This window comes from Leptinotarsa decemlineata, unplaced genomic scaffold (assembly GCF_025532065.1).
Source record: "Leptinotarsa decemlineata unplaced genomic scaffold, Ldec_3_MD MMD2_P_RNA_scaffold_6, whole genome shotgun sequence".
In the NCBI taxonomy this organism is placed as follows: domain Eukaryota; kingdom Metazoa; phylum Arthropoda; class Insecta; order Coleoptera; family Chrysomelidae; genus Leptinotarsa; species Leptinotarsa decemlineata.
Genome location: NW_027412533.1, coordinates 12,336,368 through 12,357,758, shown reverse-complemented (window position 1 = coordinate 12,357,758; position 21,391 = coordinate 12,336,368). Strand labels below are relative to the sequence as shown.

Sequence of the window (21,391 nt, the reverse complement as noted above, 5' to 3'; positions counted from 1 at the left end):
CTGTGTGGCGCTCAACTTAAATCTTTATAAAACAAAATATTCAATTGCTGAAATTTCATGATACAGAAAAGTTTCTTTGAACGAAATCCATAGTGCATACCGACGAAGAGCTGCCGTACGCATTGTGCCTATCTTTCGAGTAAATCTATTATAAGTTTTGTATTACATGAAAGATAGGGTCACATGATAACTAAGAGAAAAGAATTACCCAAGTCTTCATTGTTTATTTAATAAACAATTCGTTATAAACAATTACATTTTTTTGTATATATTTCCCCCCTTCCGTTTAAAAAAAATCGTTTTTTCCTCTAATCAGCTGTCGCCCCCATATGAACGAAGACGGTATAATATAATATTTATATAATATAATATAATATATACAATATAATAATATATATAACAATATATATAATATGTAAAACAATATAATATAATCTTCTATACAATATAAAATAAAAAAAAATCGTTATATTTTATATCGAATTTAAAAAATTGTATCCACCTGTACTTCATCATTCTCAGCTGGTTTTTTAAGTTTTAGTTTACCATAACTCATAAACTAATTGAGATACGATGGAAAAACTTTTGATTGAAAAACTATTGATTAAAATTCAAACTTTCAAGAATCATTGTAGTTGAAATTTTATGTTGATAATAACTTTTTAATGACCCGATGGGTTTTTCGTAGATAATAGATGCTTCAATAGTAAAGTAATCCATCAATGAACTGACCATTTTATGCACTGTCTTCTTAACTATTAACTATAGTCTATTTCAAAAGAGTGTAGAGTAATCATGAAGTGTCATAAAATTTGCCTGAATTTCGTTGTCGTCCATGGGCGTAGGCAAATCTTAGGATTATTAAACTTAATAATTAAAGTTAATTAAAAATTACAGACATAGATAATAATAAAAGGCCATTTTTGGGAAGTAATTTGGTCTAAAACTAAGTACCTACATGTATTTAGGTGAGTAAAATTTCTTAAAAAAAGATTAAGATTAATTTTAGTGGTTCTTGTAAACTTATTTAATATGCAATTTGGGTTCATATACTTGAGCATGATTTCTCAAAAAAGGGTTAACACTTAGTTCCGAGGTGCCATGTCATTATAATAATCCCTTTTTGACCCTGCCCACCAATCATGCAATACCTATTAAACCCAGGTAATTAAGAAAAAGGGTTTAAATATATTGTAATGGTGTCTTAAACATTCGAGTTATAATAGTAATTGTTACTACACCAATTAAACGTACAGTGATATTGTGATATAGAAATAGTGAAAAAGTTATAAAATGGGGACATTTACTCCAAAGAAAAGAAGTGTAAAAAATTCTCCGCTATCTGTTTGCGAAAAAGTTATAATTTTAAATGTATATGATTGCATAAAACACGATCACCCTAGTTTGTCTGTGCAAGAAAGTGTTGAGCGATGTGCCCGAATGACTGGAATTGGACAGTCCACGATTTTTAAATTATTGCGAGAAAGAAAGATATCAGGCCAGGTAAGTCCATGCAAGAGAAAATCAGGAAGACCAATAAAAATCTTAGATGAAGACACCAAATGTGACATTCTAAAAAAAGTTCATTCGTTTTATTTTAAAAAGGAAATACCCACTCTTGAAAAAATATTTATCGAGATAAGCCAAGATAACGATATTCCTTTGATATCCAGAAAACTTTTATGGAAAACTTTAAAAAGTATGAATTTTGCCTGGGAAAAGCACAATCGAAAGGCACTATTACTGGAAAGTGATGAAATTGTTTGCTGGAGACGAAAATATTTGACAACTATAAAGCAGTACCGCAGAGAGCAAAAGAAAATTTTTTATCTTGATGAGACGTGGATAAACGAAGGTTATATAGTCAAAAAATGTGGCAAGATAAAAATATAACAAGTTCTCGCCAAGCTTTCATAGAAGGCCTTTCGACGGGTATTAAAGTGCCTTCGGGAAAAGGGAAGAGGCTTATAATTGCTCACATTGGAAGCGAAGACGGATTTTTAAAAGAAGGTTTGTTAAGCTTTGAGTCGTGCCGGACGGGAGATTATCATGAGGACATGAATTCGGATGTCTTCGAAGACTACTTCGGGGAAATGTTAAAATTTCTTTCAGCTGATTCGGTCGTGGTTATGGATAATGCAAGCTACCATTCAAGGCGCTTAGAGAAGGTACCAACTTCAGCTTGGAGAAAGCAAGAAATTATTAACTGGCTGTCAAATAAAGGTATTCAGTTTGAGACGAATTCAGTAAAGAAGGAACTACTAGCCATAGTAAAACAACATAAATCTCGCTTCATGAAATATGCCGTAGAAGATGTAGCAGAAAAGTATAAAGTAACTGTGCTGCGCCTACCGCCATATCATTGCGAATTAAATCCTATAGAACTTATATGGGCACAAGTTAAAGGATATGTTGCAAGGCACAATACCACATTTAAAATGAAAGATGTCAAGGTATTGTTTGATCAAGCCATTATGGAAATCACATCAGAAAACTGGCAAAAAGCAATCCAGCATGTTTTAAAAGAGGAAGATAAAATGTGGGAACTGGACAACTTGGTCGATCAGGTGGTTGACCCTATAATTATAACACCAGGGGATGATGACAGTTCTTCGGATGAAGACTATACTGATGTAGAATAATTTAATTGAATTGTAAATATACTGTAGCGGGATAAGCAATCTGGACAGAGACCAGTGTATCAGTGACAGTGACACTTTTGCTTAGGTTAGGGTTTAGAATTAAGGGTAGTCTGAATAATTATTTTCTCGGAAGGTTCTCGAAAATTGTACCTAGTAATCTCTAGAACATTCAATTAGGGTATAAATAGAGTGTTGTTAAACGTTAAGGGAAGTTCACAGTTTTAGTATTGTTCAAGTGTCAAATTGTAATAACGTATCCAGTAAAGTTCTTGTCGTTGTTGTGAATAAATTGATTTAAAGTCCCCACAAGTGTTTCAATACGTAAAGTTCGTTCGTGTGTGTTTGTGAGTATTTCCCGATTTCGGTTCGTATATATTTTATTGTTACATTTTATATTTTTTTAATAACACTGTTCTGCTGTATTGAATTATTATTTCCTTTAATATAATTTTTATGAATGCATATTCTTTTGGCAATTATCCCACTAGCGCGCCTCTGGCTCAGTATTTATCCGTCGATAACAATGGACAAATCCCTTAAAATAGGGTGATACCTACCTGCTCTTTATGAAACGACATAATTTTGCAATGCGGACTAGGGAAGTGACAGAATTTATTGACGGATCACCCTGTAGCGCTTTTGAATACTTAATGAGATTTTATTACTCTACACTCTTTTGAAATAGACTATAGACGTCATGTCTGTATTTGACCAGCATTGCTACGGATGACTATCAATGGTTATTTGAGGATTATTTGAATCGAAGTCTCACATGCCTTGTATTATTCATATTGTTATTCATAGCATCTTATATTTCGCATTCTTGGATTATGGTAGCAATATCATTATTTACTCTTCGCAATGAGTACGGTAATGAGCTGAATACGGAAGTTTGGGGCTGTCTGTAGACGGAAACTATGTTTCTACCAATGAAAACAACAGGAAAATTAGCTCCTGATAGATAATCTGTTGAAATTAGTCCACCGCAATAGCATTGTGGAAGTGTATGCAAAAGGGCCAGACTTCCATGTTCGTCTCTTTCGAAACATTGCGAAGAAGATATTTTTTAGTATGGCGAAAAGTTCACAATTGGAAATGCTGAATTCAACGATGAGAATGATAACGATAGTGGTGGAGCTGAGTATCCACTGTTCGTTGAGGTTGGCTGAGGTAATCCATACTCTTTAAGAGGACGGCCTCTAATACCGACAGACATTTGTTAAATATCAGATCCGATGAGTGCTCTATATCCACGCCACCTTGCCTTTCCAGTTGTTTTTTAAAATCTTCAAAAAGGTATTGTTTGTATTTTTCTCTAAGACATAGGGGGCCGGAAACCTGACAGAACAATAAAATGATAACAAAAAGCTCTCGAATCATATGCGGTGTTTGACAAAGTGAGTAGAGTAGAGCCTTGCACGCGTATTGGAAAGTGAGATGTAAGTGACCATCTACAGTTTTCAACGCTTCAAATGAAATTGGGCCTCTGATCTAATGTAGAATTCGAAGGTGGTAGCATTCTGTATTGTTTGGATGAACAGTATAAATCCTACCTAAAACGTGTTCTTTTTTGATCCCTGACCATCCTTCAACATTCACACCTCTCTTCCTTCTCTGAAACGATTGTTTGTTCCAAACGTAATACGCAGGGACTTTCGAGTATAGCAATGTTTTTGCAAAGTCATCCACGTTACACAGATCGAAAAAGGAGAGGAGTGTAGTTGTAGGAGGACTACTCAGTTTGTCGCACAAATTCTGCTCATTAAAATAAATTATCTGTCCATTTTCTAAATGGACAGCAAGGTGCACTACAGGAGAAAAACACTCATGTATTGGGAATTCAAGGATTCGCCAAACTGCTTCAGCTGAACTTATATATCGACCACTTGCGTAGGTTGTAACTTCATCCTTTCCATCCTTCCCATCCTTCCTGTTCTCTGAACTAAACGTTGCCTGATCTAACCCTTTATTAACATATTTGCAAACGTATTTGATTGACTTCACTGAATGGCAATGCTCTACGTTCACGTGAGCGTTACATGTTCCTAATAGCACTGGATTATAAGGAACCACCCAACGATTGTCTATTGTAATACCCTTGATATTGACAGAGAATCCACCGTCATCCAGAGATCGTCTCCTGTACTGCGGATAGCCATCATCACCGGTTTGAGTTTCCTTAATAAGAGCCTTAGGATAACATTTGCTGCATGAATTATCTTATTATCTTTCATGCATGGATAATTTCGGTTTAAACTTCCACAGGGGCCATGTATCATATTACTTTTAACAATTTCTTAAAGCTCAGGATCACGATCGGGGTTAGGTATTTCAGCACAAATAATATTGTCAATTTGATCCGGAGTGATGCGATGTTGAAGACATAAAAGTATATGAATATGCAAAAGACCTCGCTTTTGCCATTCCGTCGAATACATATAGCATCTCGCTTCACCGAATATTTTCTCTTTTATCAACAAATCCATGACCTTTTTTACGTTTAATCGAAAGATACGCGAAATAATATCGTATCGATCATGAGATTTTTGTCCTGAAAGTAAGTGCTCATTTATGTCACTCCAGCGTGGGTTACATGTAGAAGTAATAAAAAGGTCGGGACGACCGTAATGTCTAATATAAATCATGGCGTCTTGCGTTTTTTCGTGCATGTATCTTGGTCCACCAGTAAAAGATGATGGAAGTACTACCATTTGTCCCAGCTAATTTGCTTCAGTATCTTGCTGTCCAATTGCATCTTTTGAATGAATATAAACAATTTGGCTTGATTGTTTTTATGTAGTTTAGACTTTCAGTTTCTAGTTTTGCGTATTCATCTACCAAATATTGACTAAAAAGAGCGCGATATTCAACCAAAAAGTTATCTTCTACTTCTCTGATCATTATTCTGTATGAATAAAAACTTACAGCAGAGACTGTTATTTTCAAGGGCAACTCAGTTGTGGGATCGCATTATGGTATGTTGATTGAATAACCATCGTCCCCCAGCAAAACATCAACGGATACTCCAGCGCGTCATAAGCTCGATGTATCTCACTGATACGTGAGTTACTTCGGCTTTCGAGGATGATGTCTCTTCAGTCAAGATGCTGATCTACCAATACAACAGCCATTTCATTTGCCGTTGGTACATCAAATCTGCCTCTGTGTTCTCTTTGTGGTTTTTTTATCTGCATGTATTACTACCTTGAATGACTCTGAAGGCGATATTTTATCAATGGCTGTTTTTAGATCTTTTATGTATGGGTTCACCTCATGTAACATAAGCTGCAATTGTTTGACTAAATTTGGTCTCAAATCAGGAAATTTGGAACATCGAATATCAGCTTCTCTATCATCTTCACCGACGAAATAAATTTGCAGAAACTGTGCATCCTGCTCAGGTTCCGGTAATATACTTCCAAATGAAATGATAGACTTGTCCTTTAACTTTAAAAGTTGGTGAAAAACCGCCTTTTTTTATTTGTTTTCCACCAAAGGAAGTCATTTGAAAACAGGCATTATATTTTCGGATATCATCCATGAAGTGTAGATGATTTGGGTGTAAATCATTAACCAGACTCTAAAGTGGTTCAGGCAGTTGTTTAAACGGCTCAAGTTGTACTTTACCGGCGCTACAAGACATGCCAGGGTTCTCATCTTTCCACTTCAAGGCATTACACCACTGACACTTGTACGTCATAGAGCCTAAGATTATACTGCTGTCAGTTCCATAAGCAATATCTGGGTCATACGCCAAACCCGAAAGCAACTTGTTTCTCCATACAGGCTGAATTGTATTTTCTCTATACCGTGACTGAATCACTCTCTGCACATCGATGTTCCTGGCCTGATATAGTGCAGCAGATGGCCTATGTTTTTCAGGGTTTGCAGCCTGGTAGGTGACGACAGATTGCCTGTGTTTTTCAGGGTGTGCAGCCTGGTAGGTGGTGACAGCATGCCTGTGTTTTTTAGGGTGTGCAGCCTGGTAGGTGGCGACAGCTTGCCCCTGTACATCAGGGTTTTTTTTTATATTTAGACACAGTTTTACGGTGGGATTCAGGTAGAGTCTATCCATATTTTTTTGTGACTTTTTTTATTTGATTTTTTCGTGTCTAATTAATAAACCTTGCCCTACGTTTGTTTTTTTTTTCTATTAATGTCACAGACTCAGATTGGGACAATAAACTTCTTCTTAAATTTTCATCATAATTTATTGAAGATACATTAGGTGAATAATCACGCTCTAAAACAGATACCTCCTGACAACCCTTCAACTTCGACTTCAAGTTGCGAAGGTGTATCAATTCCAAAATCATGTTCGTCTACAGCTACCTCCATACGACGCCGAGTAATTTTCTGTGCTGCTATGGGAAGATAGGAATCAAAATGCCCACTGGACAAATCTTTGCTGAATCTTAATCCCCTTACCGGATAGTCGTTAGATCCAGATTTCGTATATATGAGACCCTTTCTATAAACTTATCCGCAATAAGTAGCATTTTTCATCATATCAGCAAAATATTCGTCAGGTGTTACGTAGTTATCACCATTCCTGTCGTGGGTCATAATTAAAAACTTGCTCCAGTTATTAACCACATATCTGATAATTTTTGAATGCACCTCCATCGCTGTATCTTGTGTTCCGTACATTGAATAAGAGAGAGCACGAAACAAACATGCACCGTCACCAACAATAGGGACAACAGTGCATTCTTCAACTTCTTCATTAACGTTCAGATTTTCTTTAGCCATTTTCAAAAAGTCTAACCAACAAAACCTATACTTAAACCAAACGAAAACAAAACAAATGCCAAATACAAAGCAGCACATACTCAAGCATGTCAAGTTTCATCACGATCGGTTGAGCGATGTAGAAGTTTATCACTTACCAACCAACCAACCAACCAACCAACCAACCAACCAACCAACCAACAAACATTCATTTTTATACATTAGATTTAGATAGGCTGAAAAGTCTCGGGCCTACCACAAAGATGGCGCTAGTTTTATCGTAATCATCGCTTTTTCAGTTAGGTAGCTGTTGAAATTTCATGATATTCTACCCATAAATTTGTGAGTCAAAGTGCTAAGAGTGACACTATTTTTGTTACTTTCAAAACAATGGATCAATTTTACACTGCTCCTTGATGTAAAAAAATACCGTTCAAACAAAGCAATGGCTTCATGAGTATTATGAGGACTCCGCTTTATCAGGCACCACGATTAAACGTTGATTTGCTGACACAAACGTGGTCGTAGAGCCACAGATGATACAAAACGCAGTGGACGTCCAAATGAGACAATAACACTAGAAAACAGAAAAATCCACAAAATCGTTTTGACTGATCGAAAAAATGAAGTTGCGAGAGTTAGCTGACATTATGAAGATATCAAAAACACGTGTTGGCTTTATATTGCATGAGCGTTTGATCATGAGAAAGCTATGTTCAAAGTGAGTGCCACGCGAGTTCACTGTTGACCAAAAACAAGAACGTCTTGATGATTATTAGCAGTGTTCGGCCATGTTTAAATATAACAAATCGGAATTTTCACGTAGATATGTGATAATGGACGAAACACGGATCCATCACTTCCCTCCGGAATCAAAACGATAGTCATCTGAGTGAAAAGCAACAGGTGAACCTCGTCCAAGGAGCCCAAAATAACAACAATCGGCAACAATCGAAAGGTTATGGTCTCAGTGTTTTGGAATATGCGTGTTGTTATATTCATATTAAAAAGGAAAATACCATCAACAGTGAATATTATGTTATTGTTATTGGAGCGTTTGAAGGCCAAAATTGCAAAGAAACGACTGACATCAAGACACCGCAACGTGTCACATGTCAATAAAAACAATGACATACAGTGGCTATATGCCACCGTATTCGCCAGATTTGATTTCCAGCCGCTACTGGCTGTTCGTAAACCCCAAAAAAATACTCACTGGTAAGAATTTTTGCTGGAATGAAGAGTTTATTACTGAAACTGAGGCCACAAAAGTGGTATTGAAATGCGGCGCTGGAATGATTGTGTGGCTCTTGATGGAGATTATGTTGATGAATAACGCCAATTTTGAATAAAAAAACCCGTTTTTTGTTAGGTCCGGGACTGTTCAGCCCATGTATAATGATATGCGCTGAGTGGCGAAAATGCATAATAACTTATTTGAATGTAATTAATTATTTATTTTGAGACGCGCGTAGAGGGACAATATTATTGTTCTGGTATGGGAGAAGTGTTGTCAATCCTAGTTCAACTTGTCAAGTTTACCTAACTTTTGTTATTTCACTCAATTATAGTCGAATGAAAATCTCACAAACAGTCTTATTCAATTTCCTTACTCTTGATACGCCACTGTGAATAGTAAAAAAATCCTAATGAGTACGTGAAATCCATTGAATCGTAGAACACTACCACAGTGTGATTTGGGCTCTGCCATAATAAAGTAAGTAGTGCTTTTTTAAACTGTTCCATAGTTCCATCGTTCACGTATATATCATAATCAATGTGTGAGAGAAGTGCCGTATGATAGTTTTCGCAAATATGTTGTAATTCAGTCCAGTTTGAAACGTTTCATGCGAAGAGGAAGTGAAATAATCTGATTGGGATGATTTTTAAATAAGTTTTTTCGATACGGTTTTAACTTTAATGAATTCATTCATGATATCCTTGACCTCCAGAATATTTTCACGATTAGATCCGTTTCATTTACTTAACTAGTGTGATTTCAAAATGATATACAGTGTATAACAACCAAAGGGAATACATTCGTAAATTTTAAAGTCAATATCACATTGTATTGAGTTGAAATCGTACCCCTTTTAATATCAGAAGGGTGGAAGTTGAAACTTCCTAATTTTTAAACAGGAAATAGTTCTTTTCAGTGTCGTTAAATGAGGTATATTTGTCACAGATTTAATATAAAAATTTCAACTCCATAGGTGATACTGTTCGTTTCCACATAATTTGAAAAAAAACATATCCCAAATAATAATGTCCGCCAAGTTTAATCAAAATCTGTGTTGACAGACTCACTCGCGAGCATAAATCAGTCATACTTAACATCTGAGAGTAACTTTTATAGCGTTAAATCAGGTTATACTGACTTTTATACCGTTTCTTGCCTTCCTATTCACCAATTCGAAGGAAGTATTCGAAGTTCTGCTGAACATTGGTATCCTTCAAAAATTCAAACCCAGTTTCAGAATGTTTATAATTATGCATAATCAAAGATCCAGTTAGAAGATTAAAGTGTCCAAATACTTTGAGGGGATTCAGAGGAATGTTTGAATATTCTTGTGTTGTTGCATAACTCAGATAGGTACATTGAGCAATTGCTGATATATAGTAAATATCGTAGGAATACACATGTTCAATGATTTACAAAAATCGTAATTTCATTAGCTCAAAAAATCCGATATAAGACGTATTCATGGTTTTATTGAAATATTGAATAATTATATTGTGAAAAAATGTGTATAATATACAGGTCGCTCATATGTATGGAAACCGTTGATTATCTCTTAAAGTAAGTTAGCTAGCGAAAAATGTTGGGATACAGAAGTTTTAGGGGTTTTCAAAATCTATCACACTAAATGAAAATTGAGTAAACAGGATCAGTCAAAAAGGATTTAAGGCTTCAATCCATATTTCAATTTTGCTCGAAATTCTAAACAAAATTGATATAGCACAAATTTTTAAGATAACTTTTGACTACTCTCAAATTTATCAAAGAAGAAACAAGAAATGAAGGATATTTATTATGATAGTCACACAAGGTGGAGTATGTGGCTATTATTACAATTTAATCATAATTTTTTTAAAGAAAATAATAAAAGCATAATTGTTTAGGGTTGATAAAAATGCATGAACTACAAAATTGATTTTTTAAAGAATGTCCAGTATACTTAAAATTTTATGTAAACAATAGTTATGCCAGTAGAAAAAGAGAGAAAACAATTTTGAATAAACAACAAATGTTTTCTTTGGAATTCCATTTAATAAGATGCTCAAAGTGTTTATCATTTATCTCCTGACAGTAATGAACTTACTGAACAAAATTTTGTAGTGAATCTGAAATCTTTTGAGGAGGAGTGGTAGAAATTTCATGCCTTATTCTTTCTTGCAACTCTTTGATGTTTGACAACCTATTTTTGTAGACTACATTTGTTATGTGACACCATAGAAAAAAGTCAAGTGGGGTCATATCGGCTGACCTAGCTGGCCATTCAGTTGCTCCCCTGCGTCCCATCCAATTATCAGAAATAGTTTCATCTAGATATGCCCGTACCATGCACACGTTCAAAATATGGAGGAGCCCCATATTTCTTCTGTCGGCAAATTGGGACTGTTATCATTCGGAAATACTCGCCTGAGCTCTGGAATAATATGCTGTTGTAAAAGGAATAAATATCGTCCACTTTTGTCCGATCTTTGACACCTCCAGTTTCATGGAAAAGCTGCAATGTTTTTGAAACGATTCATGTAGAAATAGGTCTTCTACCACCGTATTCTATGATCATTAAAATCTCAATACGCACAGTATCAGTTGAACGTGCCATTTTTGCGCAAAAATTATTTACACTGAATGTATTTTTGACATGTGTTGTCAAGATTATCACTGTTAGACAGGGCTGTCATCACCTGAAGACGATTGTGGTAAACAATCGAAACGTCGTGAAGTAATTCGGCTTGAAATCTCTTAACTTTTTATTTTTATTATTAATTTTTGTTCAGTTGTTCTATTTTTACTTGTATTTTATTTCACTGTTATTTGATTTCAGGTTATTTTGCCTAATATCATTGTTATTTTCAGCTATTCTTTTTTTAATTATTCTTTTTCATTAGTGGAATTGGCCGCGGTGGTACTGGGCCCGAATCACGATCGGAAGGCCGTGGGTTCGATTCCAGCCTCGACCAGATATTTTTCTCGAGATAGTTTATCTGGTTGGAGCTGGGATGATTCTGCAACCGTGTTAGCAATCAAACATTAAAAGGTAAGACCTCGTTAGTCCTTAGCTCGCACAAGTTTCTCAACTTCTGAGAGTTGTCGTTCGTATGGGGTCGACAGCTGATTAACGGAAAAACAGATTTTGAACAGATTTTTTTGAAACAGTTCTTTCAGGGATTTTAAATCATTTTATATAATATCAGACAATGGAAGACCGAACTAATGAAATTCATCATGGAACATTGTCAATCACCTTCAAAAAACAAAATCAAATAAAAGGCTTTGATTAGCGAAAAAGGATGAACAAAGTGATATTCCGTTATGATGATAGCCTCATTGATGAGGAGCTGAATAGTACGAAAAAGACCTTGTGTAATGATGTATTTGCAGAAATTGATATATTGAGATAAACAAACAGAAAATCTTAAAATGAAACGATAATGACTGAATATTTTCAAAAACGAACAAAATAAGTTCTGCTCGGAATAGAGAATTATACTTGTGATGCACTGTTCGGAACCTTTGGTGTACTAATGAATATTACTGGAGTTCAGTCACAACACTAAACCGTTATTTTTAACACCTCGACATGAGTTTCAATCACCAAGTGATTATCTTCAAGAGAAAGATTAATCTTTTTGATCTTCCTCTTGATGTTTGAACTTTTTAATCTTCCTCTTGAAGTTTTATATTTCTCCAACTTGGTTATTGAAACACGTGTCGAGGTTTTACTCACATACTTTGGCAGGTTAAGAAAGTGACGAGTATCTACTTGTAAGTATTGAATTATAATCAATGTATGTGTAAGTGGTAAATGGATTGTAATTCAATGTATTTTTCAACCAAGACAAGAGTTCAATTCTTCTTTCGTTTGGCCGGCCAGCTTCTTATTTGGTTTTTTTCAGTTTCGAGAGATCTCTCATTACTTCGAATTTTTCTCCCGTAGAGGTGAGAAAAAATACCCCTGTCTTGGCATAGGCGTGAAAAAAATAACGAGAAAAGGTTTTGAATGTCAAGAATTTATTGTGAATTCAATTGAATTACACGAATACAGAACAATCAATGAAAAACGATATTCCGTAAATGGGAATTATTTCGCTATTATAATAATAATTTTTATTTCAGTTTCTGATTTGTCTTGTCAAAGTAGTCAAAATGCAATGTGGCTGTGAGACCTCTACCTACTATGGCCCGTCCTTCACAACCGCCTGTCCTGGAAGCAGTTTTTTTTTCTTCATGTCTTTGGTGGATGCTATCATCAGAAGCATGTGCGACTTGAATGATCCCTGTCGTAGAGTAGATCCGATAACTTTACCAGACCTGGAGTACGACTATATTGTTGTTGGGGGCGGAAGTGGGGGATCGACGGTTGCAGGAAGATTAGCTGAAAGTAGGAGAGGAAAGGTAAGTTAAAGAAAATTATGTCATTTTTCTATAATTTTTCTGATTCCAAAAAAACAGTCAAGAAGTAAACCGATATGGATCCATATCATAAAACGCTTTTTTCATGATATAACATGGCGTGAAACTTTCATTATAGTCTCGAATTTTTTCTCTAGTGTATTTCTGAAGTTCAGTCATGACCAACTGTGTTACTTTTTTCAGGTCCTGACTATTCAAACTCATCCAAATTTTTATAGCGTCAATGACTACTTTTCCTGAAACAGATTTTTTGTTCATACATTCTTACATGTTGCTCTATCTTGATATTCTATAGAATTTAAGATATATTTGGGGTGATAGCTCGAATGTATGAAAAACAACAAGACCATATTTGAATATACATGTGTATCATCTCTATCACAAATACATTGTTTTGAAAATGATAAAAGGTTTTTCAAGTTATTATATTCATATATCAAGTCATATCTTCTGAAAAACTATTATGGTCGTGGATACTAACAAATTGGAATTTGTTCAAATAGGACATACAATAATTGATGTGCCCTTTACTTTCCCCTAAATTTTTTTCACATCATATCTTGATATTGCTTTCTCTACATAACTCGTAGTTTAATATATATTTCTTCATATTTGAAAAAATAGTCATTACTATGTATTTCCAGATTTCGCAACATGTTTTCATAAGAACAAAATCAGTAAATCCATAATCAGAAACACTAAGTGAACGGTGACGGTATCTCTCCTTTCGATAACATCATCTACGAGATTGACAAAAGACTTAATTGATGAATATCAGAGATAAACGAGGCTCCCCAAGACAATCTTTTGCAAAGTCAAGCTTTGATCCCGATCGCCGAATGAAATTCGTTCTCTGTGTTTCACTGCAAATCACTGGACGAAACCAGAGCCCAAAATAAAAGCATTCCTGATCCTACACCAGACAGCGCTGTTTCTACCCACCAAGATCTCAACAGTGGTGCTAGGCTGAACCATGATGCATGCCATGACCACGGAACGAGATTCGTCATCTGTCACAAGGTAATTAGTTGCTTTGTAGAGACCTTTCGGATCACCAACCAAGACAGCCAGGCTGCATTTGGTGCAATGACAAACACAAAGGTACCATCCAGACTGGTCTGGGAATGCCGTCAAGAACTGAGGAAACTGGTGGATGGAAATACCATAAACTGAGTCCCAGGACACTCGAGCATCGTAGGCAACGAAAAAGATGATAAAGATGATAAGGATCATCATCTTCATATAAAGGCCATGAACCAGCTGTGGGGTTACCAAAGTCTTTGGTACGAAACCATATTGGCGAGTGGGTCTGTAACAAACATATAGTGTACTGGGAAAACATACCCGAGAACACACGGGAAACCTTTATGAAGGAATCTTCCGAGAAAAGAATAACTATTTCAACAAAGCAGAGATCAGCTCATACCAATTACATGGTTGTTCACTGGACACTTTCCATTGAAAGTGCACCTGAACAAAATAGGGCTATACAATGAAGACCTTAACGGCAGGCGATGCAACGAAGGGACACAGCTCGTCCTTTGAAGGACTGGGAAACACAATTTATATCCAGGAGAATATGACATACATTCAACAAGGTACTTGTTCAAACTAGTACGGGGCACAATATCTTTGGAATAAGTGTCATGAAGAAGAGTGACTCGCATGTTGTGAAAAAAAGACGGCTATTATCGCCTTCACTTACTCTGGCTCATTCTTTAGCGGTTATTCAGTAATTCCGACACCAGCCAGGCACAAGGAAATATCATTCAAATACTACACACAGTAGAATCAGGAAACCAAACAGCAACAGACAACGAGAAGTCGGAGCACCCAAAAAGGTTAAATTGAAATATAATATCGGTGTTAAGCTTCAGGTTGAGAACTGCACGGAAGTGAGCGGGTGTTAATGGACAAAATTCTAGTTTCTGTACACACTAATCATGTGGTGAAATTTTACTTTCAGAGCATTCAGTAATGAATTCGTGGTGCAGCCTAGGTTGCAGTCTAGTATAACTGATGATACCTTGGCAAGTAGAAACAAGTAGTACCAAATCACAGCAGATTATAGAACAACCAAAAGCAAATAACAGAAATTACAAATGATACTGAAAACAACATGCACCTAGGAGGAGCTGTTGATCTTATTACGAATACACTGACCCGTACGTGGTGAAAATCAATAACACTACTCATGTTAATAATTTATTTCCTAAATGCTTCTCACTGTAGCAGTACTTTATTTAGTTAAACGTGTGTCTAACTAGTCCGAATGAGGAAATTACTATGTAGTTAAACGCGTATTGTGAAAAATTATTAGCATGAATATTGTTGACATTAATTCCAGCTTCGAAAGAAATGAGGAACATTTAAAAAAACATACCTGACCTGACATTCAAATTGCGTTGAAGGGTTTTTTGACGAGGCTTTCATTGCACTGAATAAAACTTTATATTTTGATCCTGTTGTAAAATACTTTGTATGAACCAACTGTTATAGTTCTCTCTTCAAGACAAAAAATATTATGAATAAAAAACCATATGAACAATTAATGTATAATTTAAATAAGGTCTATTTTTTCTTAGATTCAAAACTATCATTTCACGTAGAAGTTTTCAATTAATCTCTAAAGTTTTTTAACGAAAACACCGAAACTTCACTTCATTATCCTACAAATGGTGAGATATTTGAAGGTAAAAATTCATTCGAAAAACTTGGTGCAATTTTCATGCATCCAGAACATGCAAATATTGCATTGTATCCAATCTTCTATCAGTTGTGTCTTGTAATAATTATCACCACAACCTCTGCAGTCATCTTTCTCTCTGTCTTCAGTTTCACTTTCAGAGGTATCACTGAAAACGATGGAAATTTCTTCGCAGCTGATATCAGACAACCTACGAATTACCTTTCGTTTCTTAACAGTCTTTTTTTCCTCAGTCTAAGTGTTTATTTTTTATTATTTTTGTTTTTTTTTTGGCTTTTGTTTCCTATTTTCTTTTTCATTTTCTTTCATATTCCATTTTTCAATATGCTCTTCAGATGTCAAAAGAATGCTTTCTTGTTTCGCTCGTTTGCGAACTTCGTGTTGTTTCACAGGCAGTGGAGACACTTGGTTAAGTACTCTTGTTGGTGTTGGTTGATACACAGTCTGAATGTATGTACTTGATCCTGGATCTGAAACTGATTGGGCCTGCGCTGCATGTCCGATATTTCTCTCAACGGGTTGCTCAATGTTCTCACTATAGGCGTACTCCGGATTTAGAGGGAAACCTCCTGCTGTCCTAAATCCTGATGTAATGATGCAATTCCACTTGTTGCTGATTTTCTCCAGGCTTGGTATAATAAGGAGTCAAATTGTTGTCTTATTAGACGACGACCAGGGTGCTGTTTCATCCATAACCTGCAGAATTCATAGGAGTGAGTTTTGAGAGATTTGAAAACACCAAGTTCCAGCGGCTGAAGGTAATGGGATATGTGTGACGGCATTGTGAGTAAAATGATATCATTATCATTAGCAAACTCTCCAGCATTTCAACTGCATTGCAGTGTGTAGAATGACCGTTCAGCAAAAAGGGCACTTTGTCATCTGGTTTTCGAGGCAAGAAATTCGATTTCATCCATTCCATAATGCACGCCGGAGGCATAAAATTACCCTCAACATTACAACAACCAATTACCTTTATCGTTTCTCCTTTTTCTGTAGCGGTTGATATAGCCACAGCCTTGGAACCTTTTTTAGCCAAAACATGACCTGGTCGATTATTTAACTGCAACCCGGACTCGTCCATGTTGTAAATATGGCCTGGTTTATTCATTAGGTCATTATCAGCTATAATATCCCAAGGACATTGATAACTAACGAAATAATTTTATCACAGTTTTCGAAAGCACGTTATTTGGTAACATCCCGACGCCGAAGGCGCAGGGATGTTACCTAAAATAACGTGCTTGAGGAAGTTGTGATAAAATTATGAGTTATTTATCAATGTTCGAGGGATATTCGGTGAGAAAATTTTTTGCAATTCGAACAAAATTATTTATTGAACACACAGTTATTAAAAGAACAATTCGTATAATGATATTCCGTTGATCTTGCTGTATTTGCCTCGGTTACTGCATAGGTGTTTCCACGCATACTATTGATTATTTGGTTATGATGTTCCTGATCAATATTCAAATAAGGTTTTATGGAATTTCCATTATTGTGCCCAGTAATTTTCAACAATTGCTGTTCTTGAACTCCACTCTTAGCTAGTTGAGTGACTGCAGTTGCTCTATTAGAGTGATTGGTTATTTTCCTCTGTTTCGTATCCAAGCCAATTGCTTCAGCAGAAGATTTCGTCCATCCGTTGATTATATTTCTACCCAGAGGCAAATTGTCATACCAGTTATCGCTTCCTGTCTTCCAGTGACGATTTGGCCCTCAAAATAGTCTATTTGTCTTGATATTTGTGCCTCGTTTTGATAATAATTTAATGAATAATCTGACAGGACAAGCATTGTTATCACTATTTTGAACTAACCATTTGCTAGAGGCGCAGTTCTTTGAACCCCCTTGGCAGGTTTTACTGAAAATTGGATTATATTCTATCCTATTAGTTGGAGATCCATTGTTGTCCTTTTCGATATGAAAATAATCAACTAAGCAAGCAGCACCTTCACCACCTCTCCAAGCCAATTCCACCGCTGCTATGTGATAAAATTTGCGAAGGAGTCCTATAGGGGTATTTTCATCCCAAAAGTTTATAATTTTACTCATTTCATTTGAAGTTAATGGTACTGAGCTTGTTTTGCGTTTAGTGGGATCTGTTTGTAAATTTCTTCGTGTTGCGTCGCGTGCATTCCGCGCTTGTTTGAATGCAACACTTTTAAAGGGGTCTAGCATGATATTATACTCCTTGTAATACTTTTCTTGTAATAATTTGCTTGTTATATTCCATACGGTTTTAACAGTAGCCTACTTAAACTCTGTGCTATCCTTTTTTCTCATATTAATCGCCCAATCCTTGAGTATTAATGCAAGCTCTTCGAGAGTACGATTTCCATCCAATTCATATTTTCTGGCGTCACAAAACTCCATAAATATTTTCCAAGTGTATTTTTTACTATTGACAGTATTTTTTGGTGTATTTTCTTCAATGATTTTGTCAATTGCCGCATCATTTTGAACACCAAAGCGAGGAAGTGACATTTTCGAAATAAATTGAATTACTGAAATGTCAAACACTTTATTGTGATTTGAAAGGGTTATATTTTTAGGAGTGATTAATTTTTTGGGAAAGAAAGTTTTTGGATTTCTACGACTCCATCTGATACAAAAAAAATGGATGAGAGAATCTTCCAAAGAAAGGAAGGATTAATCAATTTGAAAATAAGTAACTCTATACATGGATGTGTAGAATGGTATGACACGAATGTTCGATATACAAACTGAATAGAGAAAAGTATCTTCTGTATATTTCAGTGTTCATATAGAAGTATTTGTTCCGAAAGAATTTTTTCTTTCGTGTAATTTAATGTTTATATGAAAGTAGCTGTTTCAGGAGGACTTTCTTTCAGTTTGTGTCTGAAAGTTACTTCTTTGCATGATCTACACATCCATGTATAGAGTTACTTATTTTCAAATTGATTGATCCTTCCTTTCTTTGGAAGATTCTCTCATCCATTTTTTTGTATCAGATGGAGTAGTAGAAAGCCAAAAACTTTCTTTCCCAAAAAACTTTATTGTGTTGGTTGCTTAGCAATGTCATGACATAAGTGATAACTACCCGTGAAAACTATCCATGGGTAGTTATCAGTGTAATGATGGTTTCATTGGTTATTTCGACACACATGACTAGAAATAGACAAATTTGATAGGATAATTTTTTTGGCAAAAAATTTTCACTGAGAGCTTTCTCAAGCATTTCAAAATAAGCGTTTACCTCTGATTCATTCATCCCTTGACTTCTAGCATATTTCCCCAATAAAATATCGGAATTCATTTTCAGAAACATTTTCACCCAATCATTCAGATGTTTTACAGAATTTATGTTTAATTCCTAATTGCTCAGCAAACTTGAATGCAATTATTCTTAAATCATTTATAGTCGAAGGAAAGCCTCTTGACTGCATGTCTTTTATATGCTTACTCAGTTTTTTTTCATTATCTGTACCGAAAGTAAATGACGGTCCCATAGGTCCTTTAGTCTTAACCTTAGTTTTAACCTTCTTTCAAGTGCTTTTCTTGGTATTTTGTAGATTAAAGAGGCCCTATAAATCGTCATCCCTCGATTTTGTACTTCTTCCATAGCATTTTTTGAATCTTCTTCGCTTCATTCACCTCGACCAGCAGCCACCTTCCATACGTACTGGTTCGGCAGCTGTAGAAAATGTTGAAGATTAAAAATGAACCAAAAATAGGATATACAATTTTATTGCTATCTCTCCCGTAAATACTATGGCTATCTCTACTAATTGTCTGGATGCAATGGCCACATTAGGTAATTAAAGACATTTCTCAAGTTAGTATGTAATTTTGAGGTTAGAACATAGGAGAAATTTATTACTTCACTGGCAAAGCACGAAAACCGACATAACTTTCAAAATCTTTTTGTGATCACTTAATATGTTAACCCCAGTACTTAACTCGCATGCATAATAAAAAAACAAAGTGAAATCACTCACCGTTTCATTATTTTTTCGACAAAAAATCCACTGACAGTTGTTACCTGTGCCGATGCGAACCGAACTGAACGATGACTAGTGAAATCTATTGATTATTATTTGAACTTTTCTCTATTGGCCATCTCTCCCGTACGGCCGTGTCCCCCGGAATTACCCTAATTATCTTTAGTTTGATCTAGCCCAACTCTTTGAATGTAATGATGAATGGTGTAATTTCTGTGCGACTATATAATTGGAACTTTTGTTCTGTTGAGTTGCCAAAGCTGTAAATAAATAAATAAATGTGCTACTGGCATTTCATTATGATATTATAGTATTGTTTTGAAAGTTTTGTCCATTTTGATGTCATGTGTTTTTGTAGCTCCATATCTCAATGAATATTTATTCTTTTGTACTCTATCCATTGATGATGTTTTTTTCCAAATTTGAATTTATCCCAGTTAACAGCAACCGGTACTGGTCAACAGAAGGGTTCCGATCGTCCACGACGACAACGCCAGTCCGCATGTTTCACAAATCATCGTCCTAAAGTTAAACGAATTAACTTTCGAAGTTATGCCCTCTGGTCAACCAACTACAATTTTTTCAAGCACTTCGATGAATTTATCACCTGTAGAACCTTCACCAATTCTCCAATCAGGACCAGGCAAAACGTCCTTCGTAAGCTTCATCGAATCCGGAGCATATATTTTTCATGCCGACGGAATTATTCGACTTGTGTTACGTTGGCAAATGTGCACTGATTCAAATGTCGCTTGTTTCCATTCAATTGAATAGGAATTTACTGAGATTTTACTTGTATTGTACCCAATATTTTTCACAGTTTTGAAAATTCAGATAAAAAAGTTATTTTGTTTTTCAAGTATTTTCTTCCACACAGACTTATAGTTATCAAGAAAATAGCTGCTTCTGAATAAAATTGAAAACATTCAGCAATCCGAACTTTCCTAATCTGGCAAATTCTTGCTCGAGAACTATCAAGAAGTACTAGTTACAGTAGATAATACTTATGATTTTCTTAAAAAATTAGCCAGTCAGTCACCTCTAGATAACACGACCAATAAAGATGTACTCGAGTTGTGCTTAGAATCGCACATTGAAAGGTGAGACCTCGTTACTTCTTAGCTCGCACAAGTTTAGAACTTTGAGGGTTGTCGTTCGTAAAGGGTCGACAGCTGGTTAACAGAGAAAAGTATTTTTTTTCAAATAGATAGAAGGGATATTTTGATTTTTCTCAACAATAATGCCGATGTTGATTGTAGGTTCATTTCGTCTAATAAAACTCCCAGATGAAAGTTTTTCATTATATTTAGGTGTTGGTAATTGAAGCAGGAATTGAAGAACCAACTGTCATGCAAATACCCAGCATGGTTATGGCTTTTGGGACAAATGAAGAAGTAGATTGGGGTTACAAGACTGAACCGGAACCACTTGCATGTCGAGGTATTTGTCGTTCATTCTTACAAAATAATTTCGATTGGTCTACATCCCAAATTATGAACTCACATCAGAAATGAGAATTTTAATTTATTTCAGAAAACTTGAAATAATAGTTTTCTACCAGTCATTCTCATCTACTTAGGATAAAATTGAAAATACTTGCACTGAATACAAGAAGTATTTTAATTTTAATTTTCTTCGAAGTATTCACTGTTTGGCTTTGCATTTTTCACGTCTTACTGCTTTCTTTGATTCATTCAACAGT

The 21,391-nt window shown here is 35.4% G+C and overlaps 1 protein-coding gene and 1 long non-coding RNA gene across 3 annotated transcripts in view; one reads left to right on the top strand and one right to left on the bottom strand.

Annotated features, from left to right (window-relative positions):
* The window catches only part of LOC111514259 (glucose dehydrogenase [FAD, quinone]), a 49,466-nt gene that overhangs the window by 12,024 nt on the left and 16,051 nt on the right, over positions 1-21,391 (top strand). The window contains exons 1-3 of one of the 2 annotated variants that reach the window (XM_074170001.1): positions 8,962-9,090; positions 12,721-12,999; positions 21,000-21,129. In XM_074170001.1, the coding sequence (XP_074026102.1) occupies positions 12,751-12,999; positions 21,000-21,129 (379 nt within the window). In that variant the 5' untranslated portion in view covers positions 8,962-9,090; positions 12,721-12,750. Of the gene's footprint in view, positions 1-8,961; positions 9,091-12,720; positions 13,000-20,999; positions 21,130-21,391 lie in introns of those variants that run through there. The other variant, XM_074170002.1, reaches the window with a different exon arrangement.
* LOC141480151 (uncharacterized) lies at positions 12,783-20,073 on the bottom strand. The gene is made up of 2 exons (XR_012464194.1): positions 18,908-20,073; positions 12,783-16,849 (listed from the first exon to the last, which is right to left on the bottom strand). It is a non-coding gene; the product is annotated as an uncharacterized lncRNA (long non-coding RNA).